The sequence below is a fragment of the Gymnoscopelus braueri genome (assembly GCF_963280865.1).
Source record: "Gymnoscopelus braueri genome assembly, chromosome: 21".
NCBI classification, from domain to species: domain Eukaryota; kingdom Metazoa; phylum Chordata; class Actinopteri; order Myctophiformes; family Myctophidae; genus Gymnoscopelus; species Gymnoscopelus braueri.
The window spans coordinates 38,136,583-38,153,187 of record NC_137623.1 but is presented as its reverse complement, the minus strand read 5'-3'; the positions used below and the strand labels follow the sequence as shown (position 1 = coordinate 38,153,187).

Genomic DNA, 16,605 nt, shown 5'->3' with positions numbered 1-16,605 from the left:
GAGCTGTAAAAATCTTCTCTTATGGGGGTCCCTGAGGCATATCTTTTCAAATGGGGGCCCGCGGGCTAATAAGTGTCAATTTGGGGGTCCTTGACATGAAAAAGTTTGAGAACCGCTGCCTTATGCCTCTATGATTGATCCCTATAAAATAGCCGGGATTTTATTTTGAAAAGTCTCAAAGGAAGTCACAGTATGTTTGACCTGGTCTTACTTTACAGTTAAGGAGGCGTGTATAGCAGCTTTGTTGTGATTGCAGAGTGCAGACATGTTGGCACAGCAGCAGTTTATTGGTTATCATTAATAACAACAACAACAACAACAACATAACTTTAGCCATGTCTTCCTCCATGCAGGCACTGCTGGTGAAGCTCCATGAATGCCTCTCGGACGGAGACACTCGAGCTGCAGCAGCCGTCCGGTGTCACGACATCATCGGGGACGTGGGACAGGAGTGCATGCTCACACAAACCGACACTGAACTTTGTAAGACTGTGGCGCGCGTAATTATGCAATTGATTTTGTTCATGCCCCAAAAAAAAGTACAGATTTACAAGCTAACAAAAGCTACAAGCACCAAGTTTTTGGCAAAAGAAATATTTTGGCCATAAAAGAAAATGTTTCACAGGATGAAAACATTGTTTTAGATACTCCACTGCGCCCCCTACAGATCTGGTCAATGGAATGTTTCTATTGACAAGATCTATAGGGGGCGCATTTGACTAACTATTAATTTTTTTCCAACCGGTGAAATATTTTCTTTTCTGGTCAAAAAGTGTCTTTTAGACGTAAGGTGGGGGGGCTCTGAGTGTTTCCACTAATGAAATAGGCTTTCATCATCTTAAAACTGTTTTTGTTTTGGTGAATAGCGAAAGGGTATTTTTTTTTTTACTAGAGACGAGAGGCTGCGCAACCGGAGGCGTGCGGGCAACGGCTCGAAAGTAACATAGCGTTAAGGAGAACTTCTTCTAACGCTATGGACCAGACCTAGTGTTACCTATTGTTCCAGCTTATGAACGTCTGTTTAAGCTTTTTCCACTGGAAGTTTTGAAAGTAAAGATTCCACTCATTGTTGTGCATAATCAGGGATTAAAGCTAAGACGGATAAATATGATTTATCTATTTGTACGTGTATAAGTATTTTGGAAAGTAGCTTTCAACGATTTGAATGAGATACGCTCACCCGCCATTTCCCCTTTCAATGTGTTTTATTGTCAGTCTGAAGCTGTTGGAATAATAGGCAGCGAAATTATTGTAACTTAAGTTTCTCAACAGTGTGCACTGTGTATAAATGTACTATAAGTAGTAGTCACCGTCACCGACACAGTAAGTGGTGGCAGGCAGTGAAGTGGAATATTCCAAAGCTGTAGTTTATATGAGTGAAAATGTCAATACAAACGTGAACGTCTGCTGTAACAGAAATATATTTCCCTGTTACAGTTTATATCACTTCTTTGAGTTCAGAAGTCTTGTGGCCTCAACCTGGGGATAGAAACCAATAGGGTGAGGAGCTCGTCTCGTGGAATAGGTCTGCAGCCAGCCGCTTCTCAAACAGTCCCTGGACCTGATGTTCCAGTACAGTGTTGCCATGTCTGCTTATTATAAGTGACTTTGGTCTTGTTTTAACTAAAGGGATTTTTTCCCCCTAAAGTGTTGTTGCTTATTTGGGCTTGCTTCCTAATGTTATTTAAATCAGTGGTTCTCAAACTTTTTTATGTCAAGGACCCCCAAATTAATATGAATTTGTCCGCAGCCCCCCCCCCCCCCCTTCTGAAAATATTATTTGCCAGAGACCCCCATACATGATTTGAGTGGATTTGTAAAATATTCCACAATTTCCCCCTTTTTTTCTTTGAAAATAGCAGATCTACAAGCTCACAACATTGTGAGCTTGTAGATCGTTGTGAGCTTGTAGTCGCTTCTTTTGGGCTTGTTTTCTTAGACCTGGTTGCTTATTTCTCTCGGGTGATTAGTCCATTGCTGGGTTACTACTAAGATTTAAGATTTTTTTTCCCTCAGAATTCTGCTTTATTTTGACAGGCAGAGAGAGAGAGAGGAAAAGGGTGTGAGAAAGAGAGGGGGGGGTGACATGCAGTGAAGAGAGTGAGGTCAGACTCGAACCCGGGACCAGGTGCAGGAAGGCCTTATTTATGTGGCATGTACGCTATTAACAATAACATTTGCCTGCGGTTGTATAGTCTCAGAATATACAGTAGACCGCTGTAATGTGTGAACTCTCTTGGGAGATAAAGCGGACGGCATCTCATCATGAGATGCTCTAGATTAGATGAGCAGCTGTTAAAAAAAAAACATCTCCACATCCGAGCACTGTCAGTTGTTGATCATGAAGCAGACACCGCATCCATTCCTATTTGCTGCCTCTGTTGTTGCCCCCAGTGGTTCTTGTATTCATTTTACTGAGGTTAGGAATAAGTTTAGGTTTTGGCATAGTTTTACTGAGGTTACGTTTAGGAATAAGGTTAGGTTTAGGCATAGTTTTACTGAGGTTACGTTTAGGAATAAGGTTAGCTTTAGGCATAGTTTTACTGAGGCTACGTTTAGGAATAAGGTTAGCTTTAGGCATAGTTTTACTGAGGTTACGTTTAGGAATAAAGTTAGGTTTAGGCATAGTTTTACTGAGTACGTTAAGGAATACCTGGTGGCGATTGTTCAGAGGTCGCCACCTCCGAGGGCGAGCGTGTTTTTGTGCGAGCGTTATTGTATTTAGTCTGAACCTGCCAGTGAATGGAGTGTCCCACTCACGTATATCACGTATAACTCCGATTCAATATCTGATATATGATGCTCTTGTTTCATAATGCAATTATTCATAGCTATTTTGTCTTAAAGGTCTACAAACATCCTTGTTCTCGAAAGAATATGTACTGCTCATTTTCAGTATCTGATATAAAGTATGATGCTGCAATTTGCCACGTACATGAACTATGCACTCCACTCGGTTGCTCTTGTTTCATGTTCAAATTATTCATTGCTGTTTTGTCTTAAAGGTTTACAGACTTCCTTGTTGTTCTCTAAGGAATATGGACTGCTCGTTTTCCTCAGACAGTCTCTGGCGTCAGAAGAGGTAGGTGTCTCAAGGCAACCAGCAATAAAGCATTAGTGAGTGTTGAGCGATCTTGAATGGATGACACAACAATCTGTTTTTCAGCTCCGGGATACCAGGGTTGAGATCTTATTTTTCCTTGAGAAGTTCTTGGAGAGGATATATCGCAGAGTCAAAGGATGGGATATGACTTATGCTGTGGATATACGGGTATGTTTTCCATCTGGAGACACCCTGAGCTTTGTAGTATAAAATAAGGTTGACTTGACTGAATCTAGATTTGATAATGATGGACAAAATAGTATTATTTTTCTTGCTGTATTTCATGACTGTTAAATTTGAGGGATGTTTTACTTAAATAAATAAAAAAGGAAGGCTCATAACTCACTTTGTTTCACCAAACAACAGACATATTCTTGGCGAAATACAGTTTTGTACTGAGTGAAAAAAATGAGCCTTGCTTTTTAAATACCGTAGTTTGACTGTGTTTTGTAGTTTGGCTCAGCACCCATATTGGGGGATGTACTGTAATTGATCACAACATGTTTTACGTCCATTTCATAATTTGATGATGCAGCTTACTATAGTGGCTTCTCTCTCATGCAGGACACATGCATGGCTGTGTATACCAAGGACAAAGCTGCAAAATGCAGAACCCAATCGATGGAGCTCCTTATCAAGGTTGGTTGCTTGTAGATGTTGTGTGCAATGCTCTGGTAGGCAGCTTGTCTTCCAGGCGATACTGTCTCGCCCCTTCCCGCCCCATCGGAGCATGGACACTTCCCTAGAGACGGCCGCTGGTTGATAAAATAGAGGCTCACTGATGCAACCTTCTCAGCACTGCAATAACAGAGAACTTAATGACTTAAGTGTACAACGGAGCATCAAATACATGTGCGCTTGTAGATTGGCTATTTTAACTATTTTTGAAATTGACTGTCAATATTCTATAATCGATTAAATCAATTACTTTGATTAACTGTCGCACCCCAATATCGATATTGAGGTGTTTGTTAATTTGCCCTACTTTACACTTTGTCAGTGTCCACAAAGCTGGCAGCTCCTTACTGTCTGTAAAAGAGGTTGATCATGTGTGTCCTACTTGTCGCTGGCTTTAGTAATGAATACCTACTGTACTCCCCTACTGTACCTAACAAATGACCCAGGGGGTGAAAATATGACCAGGATTTGAATGAATATCCTTATTTATCACCCTCACCTGTTCTTTAACTCTGTCGTCTAGGTTCTTCATCTGACAAAGGCGTCCAGTATAGCTTCAGACATGAGAGTCATGAATATATTCAACAGATACTACATGGAGCTGGGTCAGAAGACTAAAGTGCCAGATTCCGGTGAGGCTTGCTATGTTCCTGTTTTTCATATTTTTTTCCTCCGTTGCCTTTAACTACAGCCCGACCGATGCCAGATTCCTAGAGTCCTAGACCACCCATTACCAATGTTTTGTAATTTTGTTTAAAAAAGTAAAACAAAATCACATAAGCCCTATTCAAAATGTTAAAAAAAGAAGCTATCTGCAAGCTCACAATGTAGCACATTGTGAGCTTGTAGATCTGCTATTTTTTCAAAATGTTTGCCTATAATGACATGCCCAAAATAGGGACGCCAGGTTGAAAAATTTGCATAATTGCTGATACCGATGTCGTCAAAAAAAAGTTATAATAATGGCCGATATATTGTCCGGGCTGTTTAAACCAAAGTTGTATAATTTCATCATCCATCCTTCAAGACTTTTTATTTTATTTCTGTTGCAATAGTCCTTGGTAAAATCTATGAGCTGCTGGGAGTCCTGGGTGAGGTTCACCCCAGTGAAATGGTCAACAACTCTGACAAACTCTACAAAGCCTATCTAGGAGAGATGAAGGAACAGGTACAGTACGTTCAGTTGCGTTCAGATGTGTATCTTTCCAAAGACATATGTATTTATTTTCATTATCTTTCATGATAGATGACTTCTTCAACAAAAGAACCAAAACTTATGGTTGTGGCTGGATGTTTGAGGGGAATCACTGCTCTAATGGTCAATTTCCCCAAAACTATGGAAGAAGGTCAGAAGCTGTTTGTTTGTATGGGTTGGTCAGTGCATGCTTAGAGTACAGTAACAGTACGCCCCTGAGTTTCAAATGTAGTGTATGGGCTAAAGGATGTAATCCCTCCACACATGCAATATGTTCTCTATTTTAATGACACTATACATGATTATAACATTTTTTGTCTCTGACCTGTACAGACCCAACAACATCAAAGCAGATATTTGAGTATGCCCTGAAGACAATCAATCCACAGGTACCTGTCATTTGCTATCCACAATTAAAATGTAATGTCTGTTTATGTGGCTGTGTAATGCTCAATTTGTGCTCTGTCGTACAATGGTGTTGCATGCCGAAAATAGCATGTGACAGCGTTGTGTGCCCATAACTTTGGATTGTCACATCTTTGGAAATGATCAGTTATGGTGCTGCTCATCTAAAATGTGAATGCTGTCATGGCTTATTTGATGCACACTGATGTCACTTAAATTTATGTAACCAATTACTTGCAAGCAATACTGTTCAACAGATTGTTCTTGCAACTTTCTTGTAGGTGGAAATGAGTCGCTATGCTGTTACATTTGGTAAGTCCAAAAACACTGAATTTCCCCCCAAAACTAGAACGGTATGATATTATAGGCACGTTATCAACTTGTTTTTTTTTGCGTAGCTGGACTGAAATTAATGGCCAAGCATGCAGTGCAGTTCGGCAACTGCCTGATGGACCACTATAGATCCCTATTCGAGGTCATGTCCAAGCTGTGTGGACATATCAACGCGGAGATGAAGAAGACTAGTTTCAATGCGCTTGAGGCTTTCCTCAAACAGGTAGGCTATCATTGCAATTCATTATTAGACCTTGACATTCAGTAACATGGTCACCCATATGGAGTTACATCAGTCCACCTTTGCTGGTGATACAGTATGTCATTTTGGCAGCATGGTCTCACTCCTAAACCTGTTAGCATTTGATGTTTGTCCAAGTCAGAAATACGTGATTATGGTCCATACGGTTGCAACGTCTCTGTTTCAGTTCCAACTGGTGCCATGTATCTAAAAAACAGACAAAACAAAAAAATAGTATTTGATCTGAAGTCCAAAATGTGGCGCATCATAATAAATTGTTTGATCTTCCTTCTTTCAAAGTAAGAAAGGAAACACAATGAACTCTGTCAGTATTTCTTTTTCAGGTTGCATCTCTTGTGGCTGAGGACATTGAGGAGCACAAAAGCAAGTTGAAGTTCTTCATGCAGAAGTTCTGTTCCATTATTAAGACTATGGACTCCTCACACAAGGAGCTATCTATCGCCATACGAGGATATGGATTCTTTGCAGCGGTATGTTCCTCGTTTTGCAAATGCATTTGTCTGCGTCTTGCCAGAAAGCAGTGGTCAAAGCTCAGCCAATTTGATTATTCAACAAAAATGTGTAGGAGTCTACTTTTCCTTTTTAACCTGACTTCTAGCGGTGACTGATTTGTGGGTGGGACATATATGTGGGACTTGTGGGCTAAACATTAAAAAACACTGGTATTGTCCTTTTAATAGAGTATGTTTTTGCCTTAACATGAACATAGTTATATTATGCCATACAGTTAAACCTGCAATCCGGGACTTATTGTAATGAATAAAATGTTATTTTATCCCATCTGTATGGTAGAGCATGTTAATACAATATAACGAACTCATCTGCAGTGGTTGGAGGTGGTCTTGCTACTCTTCCAGTGAGACATTTGGACCCTGTGTTGGGTAGGACAACTACTGGTTGACACTTAGTACTGCCTGAGGGTCATAAGCCCAATATCTTCCCCTGGCCAAATAGGGATTCCATCGTGACTGAGTGAGCGGTAGATTTGGTTTCCCACGTGGGAGACCCGGGTTTGAATCCCGGGTTTCCCAGTTGCAATTACCTCTCCCCGGGAGAGGGCATCAAAGTTTGTGTCGTGTAACATGGATGTGCACCAGGAAACAAAATAATAAAATGTCTTGCGTTGCTTTTTAGTCGTGCAAGAAGGTTTCCCCTCAAGACGTGGACTTGATGTACACAGAGCTGATCCAGCGCTGCAAACAGATGTACCTGACTGAGTCTGACACAGAGGAGGAGAACTTCTACCAGCTGCCCAGCTTCCTGGACTCCATAGCCAGTGTCCTCATTCACCTAGACAAGGTACCCACACTCTCTCATCCATAGCCAGTGTCCTCATTCACCTAGACTACCGGTAGGTAGGTACCCACACTCTCTCATCCACGGATCCTCTGCAGAGTAGAGCCAGACCGATGGCAGATTGTTGGGTCAGATGCTGATCCAGAATTTGGGATTTTTAGACCACTGATTATTATGTTGTGAACGATATTTTGTCAAAAAATTAAAAATGTAAACCCTGCTAAAAAAAAGCCATCAACAAGCTCACAACGCGCAGCATTGCGACTTGTTGTGAGCTTGCAGACCTGCTATTTTTGAACATGTTTGAAAACTTTACCCCATAATGACATGCTCATCTTGAAAGTGGTTAGAAATCGGCTGCATAATTTCTTTCAGGTTGGAAGGGAACATTCCAAGCTTTAATTATTATTAAAGCAAAATCTCTATTATTGCTAGATTGAATCGAGCACTTGGTTCAGCTCTAAATAAACAACCCCCTTTTTCTATTGATTATGCCTTTAGATCCCAGAGGTTTACACCCCACTACTAGAGCGCCTCCTGGTGGTTCAGATTGACAGCTTCACTCGGTGCAGTGATAAGATGCAGTTCATCTGTTGCCGCTCCATCCTGAAGGTCCTGGTGGCCATGGCCTCCAAGGGTCCTGTCCTCTGGAGCTTCATCAGTTCTGTGGGTAAGTTCTGCTCAGGCACAACAAGTCAAAATTATTTTTCACAAAGGTCATTATGTTTTGCGTTACACTGTAAAACATTGTTTTGCAACAAAACCCTGATCTTTGAATTTTGTGTGTGTGTGTGCGCGTGTGCGTGCGTGCGTTGCGTGCGAGCGAGTGATGAATGTCGCCATATTGCCTGGTAGCATTCCAAAGAAAATTGGCATAATGAAAATCTGTCACTTTGTTCGACATATTGTAGATAACGCATGAGAATGTGTATCTACATGTGTATAGGACACGAATACTGAACAAAATACTAGGAAAGTCATACAGTAAACCTGTTCCTTTTTGTTTTTTTCCTTTTCAGTGCACCAGGGCTTGATTCGCGTCTGTTCAAAACCGCTCATCCTTCCAGAGGTCAGACATGTTCCTTTTGATAGAATTTACGTTTTGTTCTATTTGGCCCTCAGTTTTTTGGGGTCACCCTCTTGTTTCATTTGAGAATCTTAGCTTTCTGATTTCAGTGTAATAACAAAAAAAAAAGATTTAGGATTCTTTAGATGTAGGTCATGAGAAATAGATTAACCCTTTAAAACCGGGAAAGCATCTGTGTCATTTTAGATTTTAACTATAATTTACTATACGGTACTTACTATATTTAGCAACATACGTTTTTCAGAAAACTTTTAGGATTTAGAACAGTGGTTTAGAACAGTGGTTCTCAAACATAGCAGATCTACAAGCTCACAGCGCGTCACTTCGTGCCGCGCTGCGAGCTTGTACATCTGCTATTTTTGAACATTTTTAACAGATTAACAGTGAATGAATCCCTCCTCAGGACAAAGACTCTGCGAAGGGTGATGGCCAAGTGGGCACTGGGAACAGGAAGGTGCCATCTAGTCAGGACTACCTGGCCCTATTTAAAGGTCTTCTGGACTGTGATCAGTTAAAGGTACATTGATGCCTAATAACCACATTCAGTCTGGCATCCCTATTTTGGGCATAACATTAAAGGGACTACACCATGAATTCATAAATACATTTCCAATAGGATTCTCATACATACTGTCTAATGTATTAGTGGGTTGTCTGTGATGTAGATCACCGGGTAGCTCTGCCTGAAGCATAATCTCTCCCTGGGCAAAGGCTGGCTGAACATTAGATATTTGATCATGAGCATGAGAACTGGGGTTGAATCTAAGTGGGTTAAAAAAATGCAGTTTTGCAGAGTGCAGCTTTTCTAGACATTGATAAGTCCGATTTCCTCATCCGTTAATACTTTATCTTGTGCTGGGCCTACGTCCATTCCTGCAGGATTCTGGATTTTTGGACGCAGCTTTTGAAAGCCAGAACTCAGCTCTGCCGGCACTGAGCCGCCTGCTTTATGATGAAGTCCTGAAATCAATTCTGAAAATAGTGGAAAAGTTGGACCTTTCAGTGCAGAAAGTCGCCTCAGCAGATGAGGTGAGGTCTGAATACAAGTTCTCCTACATCTGCTTCTCTGTGACATTAGTTACCTGCACTCTTTGTCATGTACATGATCTTACTGTGCCGTGTGTTAAATTACTGTAAGACAGTGGTTCTGGGGTCCGTGGACTCCCAGGGGGTCCCCAGCAAAAGGAACAGTTGTTTAAACGCCCTATTTGATATTTGGACTATTCAAAAATAGCTGATCTGCAAGCTCAGATCTGCTATTTTTAAAAAGGTGTGGGGTCCCTCGCACAGAATCCTTTCAAATGGGTGTCCATGGCCTAATTCGTATCAATTTGGGGTCCTTGACATGAAAATGTTTGAGAACCACTGCTGTAGTGCAGCCTGGAAACCAGACGAATCTGCCAGTGCAAAAAAATGGCCCGCTTGGTTGTGATTGGATTTCGCTGCCCCCGAAGTTGTGGGGCACCAATCAGGGCCCAGTATACACATATGGGGAGGGGGTTATCACCGCCCCTTGGAAATGCAGGCTCCACACAGAGAATCCAGACTAATATCTACGCAATGATATTAGTCTGTCCATGCCAGGCTACTGCTGTAAGACAATTCTAAGCTTGGTTAATTCATTTCACTTGCATGCCTGTCTCTCAGGGTGAAGATGAAACGACCAGCGTAGTCCTGCCCTCCTCCGACCCCACAGCTCATCTCCTGCCTAACAAGGTGAAGGACTTCACTGCTTTCATCAACCTGGTGGACTTTTGCAGGTACCAGAGCATGCGCTGCACGCAAGTAGTTGAATTATGCTAAGAATCTCATTCATGAAAACCCTAAGGCCATGTTATAAATCACTTAAGCCATAGTTTGTTGTAAAACAAATGGCAGAAATAGCCATATACAAGCTCATAACATGTTGTGTGCTTGTATAACTGCTATTTCTGCAGATTTTGAAATGTTTTGCATTATAATTGGCCTCAAGATGTATGACTATACTTAATGCATGGTTGTTGGTAGGGAGGGATGAGCGGGCCGACCCGTAACCCGCGGGTCAACCCGCGGCGTGGGTGGTCGAGTCAGGATTTCAGAGGCAATTGTGCGGGCTGTGGGTGAGCGGGTCAGCCGCTCTCACACGAAAAAAAGAAGAAAAAAAACTATTTTGACATGCTTGTTTATTTAGGCCATGACAATGTTGTGCTACTGTAGACATTTAAAGCGACTTTGGGTACTTAAAAGAGCGCTATATAAATCTGAGCTATTGTGATGATGATTATCTTTTTTTTTCCACAGCGGGTCGCGGGCGGGTTGAGCCATAGATTTATATATGTGTTCGCGGGGCAGGTTGAGGCGGGTTGGGTTCCGTGGCGGGGCGGTGCGGGGCGGGTCATGAAAAAACCCGACCCGCACATCACTAGTTGTTGGGATGTCAAATATTCTATTGATATTGCCCAAGCTTCATGACTTGAATCTAGAATCTTAGCTTCTTTTCACATTTCTTTCAGATTTAGTATATTATTCATCATGTCTTAACACATTTCTCTGTCCTAGAAATGTCTGAGCTGTGTTTGTGTGTATCTTTTGCACTAGTGAGCTGTTGCTGACTAAACACGTGGAATATTTTGAGCCCTGGGTGTATCCACTGAGCCACGAGCTCATTCTCCTCTCCATCAGGAATCCCCTCGTCAGCGGCTTTTATAAACTCCTCTCTGTCTCCATGAATGTTGCCAAGAAGATCAAGTACTACCAGGTACTGTAGCATCCTCATGGAGCATCCTCTAAGTCGCCACGACTGATTTCAGTCATTCGGATTCCATACAAGTCAGAAGCCTGTCAATCACCAAAAATAGGCTTATCTACAAGCTTACAAGATTTCAGAGAAGACTTTTTTCGGTTATTAGTTATTTTAAGATTAAAGAGTATTTTAAGTGGTCAAACTAGTGATAGAATACATGTTCAATCTTCCAGAAAAACCCTAATTGATCTTGGATGTTTCATAAAAGCAAAGGTTAAAGCTTCAATCTGCAAATCTTTTCTAACATTTTTTCTAGTATAGCTGCTACCAAAACATTATAATTATTTTACATATTTTGCTTGTTTATGAAACACAGCACTGTCCTTTCACGCTGTTAAAGCAGATTAGGACTTAATGACATTTTATTTTGCTTTAATCCATGCATCCTGCATTGAGACACTTTCCTTTGCGGTCTTGATGCTGGTTGACAGTCACACCAGTCTCCTGAACCATGTGTTGCATTCCATGAGCTGTTGTCCACCTTCTCACATGCCTTTGTACTCCGGGGGCATGCACAGAATTACTTGCATAGAATATTCTGCATCAAAGCTATTCGCAATAACTTCCCATCATAATGAAGTCTTATTTCTAGTCGTGATTTATTGAGAACTTCACCATACAACACACAGACACTACAATTAAATAGCCCCGCTCTAGAACTGACTGTTCTGACCAATAGATGGCAGTGTAGGATTGGCAAAGGTTAAAACCTCAACCTCCATTACAGGCTCACTTTATTACACGATTTTGATTTTTTTTTTCTTCTTTTTTTTCGGAGCATTATTTTGTCGGTTCAAGTATTAACTAACTATATCAATTTAAAGCATAAATGTAATTATAATTATTTAATTACTATTTAAATCACATAAATGTTTTGACTATGAACATCATTAAGCCTGTTTTCTTTAACAGGTTGGCCCTAAAAGTTCCACAGCCCAGCAGGTTGACTCCGTAAAGAGCGCCAGCTTTGCACTCTACTCCAAGTTTGGAAAAGAGGTGAGTGATCTTGTGTTTCCTGTAATGGAGTACAGAAGTCCTGACATCACTCCCACTACCCCTGGGTCACAGCGTTATTTGTTGTATTTGAATTCCCATAGGGGAATCTTAAATCGCATCATTGGAACCGTGTTCCAAAAATAAACAAACCACCCGACGATTTTGTATGTGTGGTATGTGACTGTGTCGTTTATGATATTGAGTTACATTTGATAACGTCTGTTTGGAGAAATTAGTACTTTTTTACCGTCATATCCATATGAGTAAAATCGCCGGGGTGATTTGTTTATTCCTGTAACACAGTTCCTATGACTCGATCTAAGATTCCCCTTAGAATCGATGGGAAGATGGGAAATCCAATACAAAAAATAACGCTGTGACCCAGGGGGATAGCGCCCTCTAGCGGCAGAGATGTCAGACTTCGGTGCTCTATAAGCCCAGCCTTGCTTTATAACTGTCCTTTGTGTGGAGTCATCTGAACTGGATGAGTGTTTTGAGTTGATTGCCATTAAGCAAGTGCTAACCGATCCCCTCAGGTGTGTGTGAGAATGAAGCAGTACAAAGATGAACTGTTGGCGTCCTGCATGACGTTCGTCCTGTCACTGCATCACAACATAGTGGCTGTGGACATCAAGGCCTACTGTCCCGCTCTGGAGGTCAGATTCCGTTTTTTTATATATTTGTTATGTTTTATGATTTTTGAATTTGAAGGCAGAAAGACTTGTGAATTACATAATTCAGACCTGTAGAATATCATGTGCTTATTCTTTTTCCTGTCTGATTTAGTTAACCAATTAAGCCATTGGAGATCTACGAGCTCACAAACACATCATGATTGTGATACGTTGTGAGCTTGTAGATCTGCTATTTTGAACATTTTAAATAAAGATTTTATGCATAAAAGTGGTTGAATATGAAACCGGGAAAGCGTCTTGTCATTTTACATTTTTGTGTTGGCTATTCAATAATTGCAGATCTACATGCTCACAGCGTGTCACTTCGTGCCGCGCTGCGAGCTTGTACATCTGCTATTTTAGATTTTTTTTTGTTAAGAAAACTACTGATTTAGAAGGCATTTGTAGAATCGGCAGTCTTAACACATTGCCTGCCAGAATTATTTCAGATTTTTTGCAGTTTTATGCCAGAGAAGTAAAAAAGTAAAAAAGTACTCAGGAGCCGAGATACAGAATTTTTAAGTTTTAAGTTAACAAGGAAGTGGATAGGAGTCTAGATCTTCGAAAAATCATATCTCCTTGGTCTTTGGGTCAAATTTAAATAAATAAATAAAAATAAATAAATTCGTTTTTTTTTTTTTTTTTAAGATCAAGTTAACTTGATCTTGGCAATCAATGTGTTAATGGGTTACAGGTCAAGCTGTTGGATGACCCACTCAAGGTGTGTGTGTGTGTGTGTTCGTAACCCTAGGCGGCGCTGAAACTGGGCCTGAGTCACATTCCTTTGGCCAACGTGGCGCTGGATGCTCTGGAGGCCTGGTCTTCCAACATCCCCGTGGAGAACATGCAGCCCTGCTACAAGACCATCCTGCCCCTGCTGGACGGATACCTGAAGAGCAGCTCTGTTAATGGTACATCTGTCATAGTGTAGGCAGCCTGCCAGGTCTGTCTGTCTTTTAGTCTGTTTGTCAAACAACATTTACTGTATATAGACAGATTTGTTAACCACACCAAAAGATTAAATTATTTTCCCTGAAATGTCTGTCCTATAATGGCATGCCCAAAACAGTCACGCCAGGTTGAAAGTGGTTAAAACATGGTGCTATAGAAGATAAAGTTCGAAAATTACAGTAAGAAATATTGTAAACTTCAAACAGCTGTATTTACAGTTTTAAAGCAATTTATTTTTAAATAACCATTACAGTCTTTTTTTAAGGTTCACTAGGTTATTTTCTGTCCCCACAGTTGGCCTGTCGTCATTTTTGTCCATAATCTCAATGAAGCCTGCCATTATTTTTTTGCTACTGTATAATAATAACGAAAAACATCACATGGATGCACCTGGGACGTATCATCAGTGTTGTAGCCTGGGGTCATAGGATGTTTCGGGTCTCGCAACATACACCCTCACCCAGGTGACCCAGCCAGGGTTGATCAAGCCCCGACTTACTACCCACGGTCAGTCCTAAATAGGGAAAGACAGGGCCACTCAATACGCTTGTCCGAAACTACTCTGCCAGGAATGGGGGAGAGCGGAGGCTCTGGCACTTGGAGGGGCTAGGCTCTGTGGATGGCCTCCTTGGCCGGGCTCCTCCTCCGTCTCACCAGGTCCAGGACCTGAGCGTTGCACCAGACTCCCCCGCTCCAAACATTTCATTCTGGTGTGATGGTGTCTTGGCCCGTGGTGGTACTGCAGGCTCTCTTTGCGTCTTGCTTGAATGGTCCTCCTAAAGGCCTCACCGTGGATTTGTTGGGCTTCTTCCTCACGGAAGACACAGACTGGGGCGCCAACCCAAACTGCTCCCGGATGCCGTCTACATTCCGCCTGTCACCCGTCTCTCCGGTGGTCACCAATCTATTCCTGGTTGTCACGTAGTCTATAAATTCCTATGAGCCACTATAAATAGAATAACTATAACGAAAAACATCACATGGATGCACCTGGGACGTATCATCAGTGTTGTAGCCTGGGGTCATAGGATGTTTCGGGTCTCGCAACATACACCCTCACCCAGGTGACCCAGCCAGGGTTGATCAAGCCCCGACTTACGTCCCAGGTAGCTACCCACGGTCAGTCCTAAATAGGGAAAGACAGGGCCACTCAATACGCTTGTCCGAAACTACTCTGCCAGGAATGGGGGAGGGGCTAGGCTCTGTGGATGGCCTCCTGGCCGGGCTCCTCCTCCGTCTCACCAGGTCCAGGACCTGAGCGTTGCACCAGACTCCCCCGCTCCAAACATATCATAATGAAGTTATATTAGAAATATATCCATACATACTCACTGTATCTTAGGAAAGCATTTCTTAAAATGAAAGTAGCCCTGACACACAACATTATAAGATTGGACACAAATTATAATCATTTATGTTCAAACTTTGTATTGTTTATGTTTTTGAGGAACATTGCATTAACAGCAACTACTTGATGACAAAGTTGAACCAAGCATTTTATGTTTCAAGTCCTATTCGGTATGGAATGTGATCGTACCCAAAATTCAAAAGCATGAACTAGGACTGTGGTACTGACTTTCGATTAAGCATTCAACCAATGCAGTGCTCAGGTATAATCCTTCAAATAACCTACAATACTTTTTGTTTAACTCCTTTTTAGAGAAGGACGAGAGCAGCTGGGAGATGTTGTCTTCTGTGTCCACAAAGAGTGAGAGAGGACACGGCCGCATCATCACCAGACTCTTGAAGAAGTCCAAGCTTCTCGCCATGGTACCAAACAATAGCACTTAACCCTTTTAGACCTGGAATGCCTATACTGTCGGGCAGACACTTCTTATCTCCATATTACATTTATTTGTGCTTTTTCGTAAATTAATGCCCTACTTGATGACAGCGTCACACAAAAGTATCAAATCAGAACCACAAGCGAACAAGACCTCCTTGAGCTCAGCGTTGCTATTATTTTTTGGCAGGATGACTCTCCCCAGGTGGCGGTGAGGCTGAGGGTGGTGAGGCTCCTCGGACGTCTTGGCGGGCAGGTGAACAGAAACCTGGTGACAGGTAAAGGCATAGGGGATGTGCAACTGATTCTATAACGCTTTTGTGCACCAGTCCAACAATATGTTTTAACTTGAATAAAAAATGTGTTTAAAATAGCTAGAAACGAACTACATTGCTTATTCATCCTTTATGTTAGGGAGGCCAGTTAGTATATCCCTATAAACTTTATATAGTATTTTATACCAGCTCAGTGGCCTTGTGGTTAGACTAGAGCAGCGCTACTCAACCTGCGGCCCGTGGGCCCAGGATAGGTGTCCCTTATTTCATATGGTGAAATGTCATTATTTCACATGTCAAAATGTACATTTTCTTATAACAATAACAATGTGTAGTGTGTTACAAAATCGAAAAATCCAAAATAGGACAGACATTTTTAGCTTGCGGCCCTTGGACTTTTGGTATTTTTCTGAGTGGCCCCTGAGCCATCTTAAGTTGAGTAGCCCTGGACTAGAGTGTCCGCCTTGGCATAATGACTACATTTTGGAGAAAAACTTGAAAACGTTCAAAGTGCACTGCCATTCACTGGACTTTCTAGTGTTATATTCTATTGACTAAGCATTGCTGGTGCCTTTTTAGCTGTGTCGTCGGAGGAGATGATGAAAAAGTGTGTGGCCTGGGACACTGAGAAGAGGCTGAGCTTTGCGGTGCCATTCAAGGACATGAAGCCAGTCATCTACCTGGACCCGTTTCTACCTCGTATCACTGAACTGGCTCTGTCCACAAGCGACAGGCAGACCAAAGTATGTGCTTCAAAATGGTGAAATCTGAATCCTGGAACATTC

General features: G+C 41.8%; 1 protein-coding gene across 1 annotated transcript in view; it reads left to right on the top strand.

The window, feature by feature from the left end:
- The first annotated feature begins 254 nt into the window (after nucleotides 1-254).
- The window catches only part of prkdc (protein kinase, DNA-activated, catalytic subunit), a 75,609-nt gene continuing 59,258 nt past the window's right edge, over nucleotides 255-16,605 (top strand). The window contains exons 1-24 of the mRNA XM_080418158.1: nucleotides 255-483; nucleotides 3,006-3,082; nucleotides 3,167-3,271; nucleotides 3,668-3,742; nucleotides 4,305-4,413; nucleotides 4,837-4,949; nucleotides 5,028-5,127; nucleotides 5,310-5,365; nucleotides 5,663-5,693; nucleotides 5,780-5,937; nucleotides 6,300-6,446; nucleotides 7,111-7,275; nucleotides 7,774-7,942; nucleotides 8,292-8,341; nucleotides 8,763-8,876; nucleotides 9,239-9,388; nucleotides 10,007-10,119; nucleotides 10,937-11,096; nucleotides 12,054-12,137; nucleotides 12,674-12,793; nucleotides 13,563-13,722; nucleotides 15,423-15,532; nucleotides 15,736-15,823; nucleotides 16,400-16,563. Coding sequence (XP_080274284.1) covers nucleotides 336-483; nucleotides 3,006-3,082; nucleotides 3,167-3,271; nucleotides 3,668-3,742; nucleotides 4,305-4,413; nucleotides 4,837-4,949; nucleotides 5,028-5,127; nucleotides 5,310-5,365; nucleotides 5,663-5,693; nucleotides 5,780-5,937; nucleotides 6,300-6,446; nucleotides 7,111-7,275; nucleotides 7,774-7,942; nucleotides 8,292-8,341; nucleotides 8,763-8,876; nucleotides 9,239-9,388; nucleotides 10,007-10,119; nucleotides 10,937-11,096; nucleotides 12,054-12,137; nucleotides 12,674-12,793; nucleotides 13,563-13,722; nucleotides 15,423-15,532; nucleotides 15,736-15,823; nucleotides 16,400-16,563 — 2,766 coding nt within the window. The 5' untranslated portion in view covers nucleotides 255-335. The remainder of the gene's footprint in view (nucleotides 484-3,005; nucleotides 3,083-3,166; nucleotides 3,272-3,667; nucleotides 3,743-4,304; nucleotides 4,414-4,836; nucleotides 4,950-5,027; nucleotides 5,128-5,309; nucleotides 5,366-5,662; nucleotides 5,694-5,779; nucleotides 5,938-6,299; nucleotides 6,447-7,110; nucleotides 7,276-7,773; nucleotides 7,943-8,291; nucleotides 8,342-8,762; nucleotides 8,877-9,238; nucleotides 9,389-10,006; nucleotides 10,120-10,936; nucleotides 11,097-12,053; nucleotides 12,138-12,673; nucleotides 12,794-13,562; nucleotides 13,723-15,422; nucleotides 15,533-15,735; nucleotides 15,824-16,399; nucleotides 16,564-16,605) is intronic.